General features: G+C 39.8%; 1 protein-coding gene across 3 annotated transcripts in view; it reads right to left on the bottom strand.

Annotated features, from left to right (window-relative positions):
• Window positions 1-8,004, bottom strand: part of LOC107100697 (E3 ubiquitin-protein ligase RNF220-like) — a 35,908-nt gene extending 27,904 nt beyond the window's left edge. For all 3 annotated transcript variants that reach the window (XM_015399279.1, XM_015399285.1, XM_015399294.1), the window contains exons 1-2: window positions 7,693-8,004; window positions 5,827-6,425 (exon numbers count right to left, since the gene is read on the bottom strand). In XM_015399279.1, the coding sequence (XP_015254765.1) occupies window positions 5,827-6,406 (580 nt within the window). In that variant the 5' untranslated portion in view covers window positions 6,407-6,425; window positions 7,693-8,004. The remainder of the gene's footprint in view (window positions 1-5,826; window positions 6,426-7,692) is intronic.
• Window positions 8,005-8,222: the final 218 nt, after the last annotated feature.

Below are 8,222 nucleotides of genomic sequence, written 5' to 3'. Positions count from 1 at the left end.
CCCTACCTTTCAGTTTTTAATGTCCTGCTATTTACAAAATTCACAAGTTTTCTCCAATTCTGGTTAAATTTATTTCAACAATAAAAAAAATAGTCTTTGTCGAAGAGGCAGTGTGGTCCTGTTTTATTTTTTAAGGATATAAGAAACACACACAAACAAAGCATACAATAAACCTATAAATCTAAGAACCAGATGAGAATTCTGTGTTTTTTTCCTTTTTTTCTGCCCTCAAAAGACGGAGGGAAGGAGGCAAAAAGCTGAGAGGGCTTTCCCCTCCTGCCAGGATAAAAGCCTCTTTTACTTGGGAGAACATTAGAAGAACAAACTACCGTCACAACAGGAGGGGGAACAGTCAACCACGGCGTGCACACACATCAAAAACAACTATTGTTAATACTGCAATGCATTTCTCCCCGAGAGCCTAAAATCGACATAGAGACGATCGGTGTGGTCGCAGAAAGAGCTGGCTGCAGAGTATGCAGATTTACAAGCTGGAGTAACATCTGTCCAGTTCCTCTGGTATTTTTTATGATTCCTTTTTTTCCTTAACTTTCCGACATTTTCCATGAAAGTAAAAACTGAATTAACTACAATTCCTCAGCTAAATGGTCACAAGACAAAAGCCTCCCCTCCCAGAGCAGATAAGAACACATAGAAATAATTGACATTTACATATGTCAAAGGTGGCTCTTGTGCAAGCCAAGTGTATGTGAGTCCTTCACTTATAGAGCATGAACAGTGATGTTAATAATAGCAAGAAGCAGACACTTTATGTGTATGCATGAGCATCGAGTGGCTGCTATTGATCTCTTGTGGTCTGCTAGGGGGATGTAAACACTGTGTCTTTCAACAGGAAGCTCCGGTCAATACCAGCAGTCAACAGCAGCCCCAGAGAAGGCAACACCCTGTTAACAAATCACAAAAGATGGAGAGTATGGAGACAAGTGTGTGGGTACTGGGGGATTCCTAAAGCATATTTCCGCTATATTTGTTTTGGAACATATAGTACCTTAAAAAAGTAAAAATAACTCTAAAACTTCTACACATTTCGTCATGTTCCAAACAACAGTGGAAGGAGTTTTTTTTTTAAATGTTATATCAGTGGGTAATCACTTCAAAATGGAGGGGACAAAAGTGATAATCTTAAAGATTATTTTGAAAAAGACAAATCTAAAAAAAAAAAAAGCTTTGCACTTCTATTTAATGAAACTTAGTCATTGCTGAAGCTACAAGTCTTTCAGGCCATGCTTCTACAATGTTGGCACATGTAGAGACAAACTTCCACTAATTCTTCTTTGTCAGTGATTCTCGGTTGGACTTAAATCCGGAGAAACAAGATTTGATTTAACCCATTCCTGTCTGCTTGGAGTCATTCCCCTATTGGAAGAGGAATCTATGACTCACTCTTGAGTCTTTAAAAGCTTCTATTAGACTTTATCAATCTTTTCATCAACCGTGGCAAGCTTCTCTGACTCTGCTTTCTTCAGCAGTGACATGATACCCCAGTGTTTAACTGCAACTATAGTGTTTTAAGGTTGAGGTGTAGTCTGAGAGATTTCTGCAGAAAATAGCTTTTTTCATCCAGAGCAAAAAGTTAATACCGGTATTTAATGTCATCTGAATTGAGCACGTTTGTTTTTTGTTTTCCCTGTGTTCCCCAGTATAGCTTTGTAAGGCAAACAGAAGTTCTTATGGCTTTGCTTCAACAGTGAGTTTCTGTTTGTCAGTGTTCCAGATTTGTGCTTTTGCATTTACACTGAAATCAAATTACACATAGGGAAATACTTCTATCTAGTAATGAGACCACTGAAAGCAATCGGCTGCATTGGATTTTATTTAGAGGCATCAAATTAACCGGGGCCAAATAAATGTGTGTTCAACACTCAACAAATTGTTATCATTAAAACATTATGTATTATATATTTTATCATTATATAGTACTGTGTGTTGAGCAAGTACATTAAAAAAATCCCCCCAAAAAGTTATCTTTGTAATATAACAACATGTGAAAATGTTCATGATGTATCTCTACTTTTTTATAAGATTCTATAATCAAGGTTATTTAAATCAACACTGTTTTCTGTAACCTATTTTCTGCAGAAATACAGCCAAATTTTAGACACCAAATAACAAATTTGTTCTGTCTTTAGACGCCACCCATCAAACCTCAGAGTGGAGATAATCTGCATGGCTCATTTAAGATGAATACATGTAATAGTGGTTCTGGAGGGAAGTTGTGCCATAAATCCATGAATACTGAACCTGGAGAACACTTGAACACTGAGCCATTATGACTGATTGTTTCCCTCCTATCAACTCCCTTTTACTTTTAGTAGGGTGAAAACACTTTGAATTTCCCAGCGGAAAAAGTCAGTCATACCAATTTTGACTTGGACATGTAATTATCATATATTTGTAAAAGAAAAAAAAAAAGTTTGTTTTTTTAAGATGGAATATGTGTGGGAAAAGTATTTTGCAAATTAGCATCTGTACTTCAGCTGGTCTGTTAAACCACACGCTAGAAAAGAAAACAAACAAAACTCAACAAAGTGTGAAACAACGTCTTGTTATTCTGTTTCTAATGGTCAACGCATTTTATAGCTACAACAATAAATTGTAGGAAACCAAACTTTCTTCAAATGTGCCGGATGCTGTGATGTGTGAAGCATACCAGTTCCCTTCCAGATTCTGCAGCGTCATTACGAAACACATTTATACAAGTAATATCGGCTCATATCTGTGCAATGCTGGTCTGGATGAATGCAGAGCTTGTAAAAGTTGCATTTGTCATCCACAACTTAAGGTTTTGGTCCTACTTCACAAAATAAAGTGGCTCTCACACATCTGGCTCCAGTTATCACTGATCACACTTGGCTTTGCTTCAACTGTGAGTTTCTGACACACACACAACCAAGCAGCCTGTGGCCATTGCGTGTCTTTTTTTTTCTTTTTTTTTTTTCTTTTTTTGCCACTGGGCTCCTTGAGAGTCCTGACTCGTGTTTCTGTTAAAAAGGAACGTTTTCATTCCAGCTCAGGCCTGCGGCGAAAAACGCATCTCCCTGAGGAAAATAAGCATGACTCGCTCCAGTGGAGACATCTGCCCTTTGAAAGTGAGCATGGCTGTTTGAACAGCTGTCAGAACACACCAAGCAACCCAGACCCTTCCCTGATAAAAACAGAGGACAGGGGAGCCAGGGATGGGGAATGTCGACAGAAGAAAGACCCGAGATGGACAGGAAGACGCAGCCACTGGCAATGGTACACAAGGTGGGCGGGAGGAGGTGTCATGTACCTGCTTGTTGTCTAGACTGACAGTTCAGAGTGGGAAAAAATACAATGCAGAAGAATACCTACACTGCTGGAGATCTGGAAAATACTGGGAAGAGAATGAAGCCATAAAATAGTCTGATCTGTGAAATGCAAGCAACTAGTTATCTTAGAAAGAGGCAATAACCATGCAAAGTAATTAAGTAAAATAATTAAACAGAATAAGAAGTATTTCTACAGCTCTATTAAGAAGTGTTGATTCTCTACAAATAATACTAAATTTGTCCTTTTTTTACTTCCCCATGCATTAAAAAATCAGATTATGCACAGAAATATTGATACTTCAAATGGTAAAATGCAAAAATTTTGAAATTCTTTCAATTTCTGTTGGAACAGATTTTGTAAATGTGAATGGAAGATTCAGGTTCCTAAGCTGGAACCAGAACTGATTTTTTCACATACATGTTTATTTTTTACATGCTAAGTGTAATCGATTTAGAGTTAGGTAGACATTTAACTTCAAGGCTTGCAGTCCTCATCTATATGTAGAGTTTTTCCAAAACAACCACTTCCTTTTCTTAGAAGTTCTTTATAAAACACTGCATTCTGTCTAGAAAAAACTTCTTCAACACAGGAATATATATCTAAAATGGTGTAGCAACTATTCTGAAATGTGAAAACTCTATAAAGTCACTAAAATACTATTAAAAAAACAAAAAGAAAGAAAGGTATATGAGCTAAAATCTTGCTGTTGTTATACTAATTCTTCTTATGGTCAACAGATTGGTTCATTATTTCAAGAAAGATGCATATTAGTTATCTCCTAAACCATTCAGGAAATTAAGAGATACTGTAACAATATGCAAAAGCTTTACACAAATTTCACTGGTAAAGTTAACTTTACGTGAGTTAAAGTTTTTGGGGGTTTAAGTTTTCAGTTCTATTGAATCTGCGGCCCTATTGTTGCTGCTGTGCCTCAGCGGTAGAAACTCACACTCAAAGAAGATTTCAAGCTTAACACTTAAGACTTTTGCTCCTGAAGTGACTGTCTGTTACCCAGTCAAGAGGAACAAGTGTATGTCAGCCTTAGAAAAGTAGAAGGAGCTCAATTGCATTAAAGCTCTTAGTTTGCCTGAGCTCCAGTCTAATTGGATAAAGCTGTAAAAGCAGCTTCCAGTGTGTATGAATCCTCTTTTTCACCCCAGTTTTTTTTTTCCATATATATATATCTGTAGGAGCGATACAATCCTCCTTCTTCTCTATCAAGTCTTTTGTCCTTGTCAACATTCCCTCCCCAAACGAGGCTCAAAAAATCAGGTGGCTGTGCATGCATGAGCTCGGTGTAGCCAACTCGCTACTTTTTTCTTTTTTTTTTCTCTCTTCAGGCACACCTCTCACACCAGCGTGCCGGCTTGGCAGGCAGGCTGGCATCTATTCTTTTTCTGGTCTTATTAAAATTCCATATTGAGATTCCCGGCTGCCACTCCGCCTCCCTGCCCCCCCCCATCACTCAGCCACCAGCCAGCAACAAAAATCTGTAACTTTCAACAAAGACATGCACATATGCAAAGTGACACACACAATCCAAACTTTTCTTAAGACAAATCATCCGTGCTCCTGTCCTTTATGTATGGGATGAAAGTTTTCTTTAGGTGGAGTGTGTGAAAGAGCAAACAAATAACCCCCCCATCCCCTCTACTCTTCTCTTCTCATTGTCATTATTTTCGATAGTGTCCCCCTCTGATCTCCAGAGCCTTCTGTGGTGCTCTCTCTCCCTCTCTCTCAGCTCTGTCTTTTGCCTTTCATCTGTCAGGCGCTCCCATCGGTGGCCGCCGCTGAAGGAGTTTTGATTTCCCATCATGCATAGCATCGCCTCCACTGACTCACTCCCTTCCCGTCAACCCTCTGAGGAAAGAGTTGTGCCCCCGCGTCGTTGGGCAATTATCCCCAGGAGTAATGAGGAGCGTCTCTCCCCTGTGAGCCGCGCTGACTGACACCTCTCCCACTCATTTGTCAACAAATCAGACGGCTGGTGTGGGCGGCCGTATTGAGCTGAGGGTTGTCGTTGGTAGGGAAACTCGGGCTGGAGCGCATGCTGCATCTCTCTCTGTTTCTCTCTCTCTCTCCTCCACCATCCCTCCCTCTCTGTCTCTGCCACCTCGTTATCTGTGACAGGGTGTCACTCGTTCCCGCTCTCACTCCCCCTGTGTCAGCCCTACATGTACTGCTGTATATTTGTTGGAAACGGCAGACTTCCAATAGGCCTAATGGTCATATGTGGCTAATGATCAGTAAACTGAATGAGTGTCACTGTTCAATTTATTTGGGTCGAAGTCGGGCCGCTGCAAACAGATGCCTAATTAGACGATATCTTTTCGGATGCAGCCGTAGATGATGTGTTCCCATCATGTCAGGTCAGGGGGGGCATGACGTATCGGAAAATAACCAGCTCTATTCTCAATGGTAAAACATGAGGTGAGTGTCAGTGTCTGAGTTTAGACAGATGAAGATTGTTTTTAGATGTTTTTTTCATTCTCTAACCTTAGTGTGTCTACTCACTGTGCTCTTTGTGCTCCTCTGGGCTTGATGAAGCCTCCCCATCAGATAGCAGGCCAGACATGGAGAACAACTTCCTTCCTGTTTCCTCTCCAGTTTTCAGGGGTCCAAAGTCAAACTCTTTCCCTTCTGTTTCTGGGAAGCAGCCCTTCATCCTCTTGGCAGGAGTGAAGGCCGACTGGTACCCCCCTGATTCTCTTTCCTCTTGCGGGGATGCAAAAGGTCGGAACGCCCCCAACCCACTGTGGTTGAGCATCCCCAGGGGGGAACAGTCCAGGTTTGGAGGTGTGAACTGAGGGTGCAGGTGAAGCAGGGATGTTGGAAAGTCCCGGGACGTAAACGTACCCGACATGGGAGCCTGACGCTGGTACATGGAAGCGAAGGTGTAGGAAGGTGAGGGAAAGGGGAGGTGGAGGTCCTTTTCCACAGAGACCGGGATTCCGAAAGGCCTGGGAGCCTGGCAGGGGACAGAGGCATCCCTGCTGGCCTCTGCTGTGGATGCCAGGACCATCAGGGCTGGAGAGGCCAGGGGAGTAGGGAGATAGGAGGGGCTGTCCATCTTGAAGGGGCGATGGAGATCCATTCCCTCCCTGCTGGTAGTTCTGAGGCACATAGTGCAGCAGATCCACAAAAAAAATGAAAAAAATGAAAAAGAATAACCATCATGAGCTTATTAACAATATTTTCAGTTGGCCTGGAAACTATTTATTTAACAACAAAAACCCAACATATCAACGGACCACCCACAGCGATATGAACTCATTTTTTCCCCATACATTGACTTTAGTTGTTTTTTTTATCCGTCAGCAAATACTTTAATTCTTTCAATTTTACATCAAACAGCTCCACAAGTCAAATGTCTCATAATTGCAGGTTTAGAGGTTTTTTTTGTTTTGTTTTTTTTACAATCACTGCTTTAAAGGATAATATCAACTAAAAAAGGTGTTTCAAGGAGGCCTGTAAATAATTAAGAGTAAATAAATTGCCTATAAAACACACATAGGGAAGAAGCTTGCAAATGTTCTTAAAAGTGAGGTAGGAACACCTTTAGAGGAAAAAAACATTTAAAAAACAATTTAGGTATCAAAAAAGTTTAATTTTTAAATCAATACAGTGTTTGTTTTTGTATTTATTTATTTTCATAATTGGAAGTTGAACATTTAAAGGTCCGATTGGAAAATATTTTAAAAAGATATTTGTTTCAAAACACGTATCAACAATAATTAAACTGATAAAAAATGTGCAAAAGAAAAATGCAATATCAAAGTTACGAATTAAAAAAAAAGACTCAGCATCTAAAATTGTAAATTAAATTACGGGCTTTTAAAAAATTGATAAAAAAATACTTTTAATTGAATTAGATGTTTTTTCGAGTCAATGAGTTCAATTGAATCAGCTGGTTCTCCTTATATAGAAAACTTTGAAACAGTATGATCTGGTTGAATTGTCTCTGTAAAGTGCCTTGGGGTCACATATGTTGTGAATTGAAGTTGTATAAATAAACTAAATTGAACTAAATTGTATTTTTTTCCCGCATAAGAGAAGAAATGTTTACCAAACAAATTAAAACAATTTAAAGAACTTACTAAAATACCTCCCATATTTTGTGAACAACGTGAAATATAAAAGCTGATTTTAAATCTACATTTAATAACTAAATTAATCAAGCTGATCATTCTTTCTTCAATAATTTGTCTAGTCTTTTACATCAATATCGTGTCTCCAAGAAAAAAGTTTTTCTCAGTGACTCTTGTAAACAAGCAGAAGCAACCAGAAAACGTGAGAATAAAATTGCCACTTAGAGCAATTAAAGCACACAAAGTAGTAATCAGTTGTGTAATCAGGACCCATCAATGATTCGCTACTTACCGTGAAGAACTTCTCTAAGCGCGTTTATTTCAGCTTCAACACTTCCCCCTGCAGGCTTTTCAACTTTTTCTCTCTTCTTTCAGAAACGATGCACTTTAAAAACAATAAAAGAAACAAGAAGAAAGAAAAAAAAGAAGCGTGGCAGGACACTGTGGGTTTTCGCTGTCCTCCTCCAGATGTTTGCGCGTCTTTCCTCCGAGCGGCGCAGAGAGGAGCGCAGCTCAGAGCCGTGCAGCTGCTGCGTGCGTCTGTCTGTCTGTGCAGGATGAAGGAAGGCAGCAGTGGATGCACTGGCTGCGGGTCGCTCTATGTCTCTGTTGGTCTTTGCGCTCTGTGTGACAATCACCCCCTCTTCTATTACCCTGCCCTCTCTCCCTGTAGCCCCCCCTTTTCTTCTACCCCTCCTCTGAGACCAGCATGCCTTTCTAAGGACACATCCAATCTGTTGGTCTCACTAAAAGAAGCACTTACCTTGATTTTGCAAAAGAAACTTTAAAGCTATTTCTTAGATTTCATTGTAAAATTAATAC

Source organism: Cyprinodon variegatus, unplaced genomic scaffold (assembly GCF_000732505.1).
Source record: "Cyprinodon variegatus isolate N-32 unplaced genomic scaffold, C_variegatus-1.0 Scaffold30, whole genome shotgun sequence".
Lineage (NCBI taxonomy): Eukaryota > Metazoa > Chordata > Actinopteri > Cyprinodontiformes > Cyprinodontidae > Cyprinodon > Cyprinodon variegatus.
The sequence above is the reverse complement of the archived record's forward strand: the minus strand, read 5'-3'. Positions and strand labels throughout refer to the sequence as shown.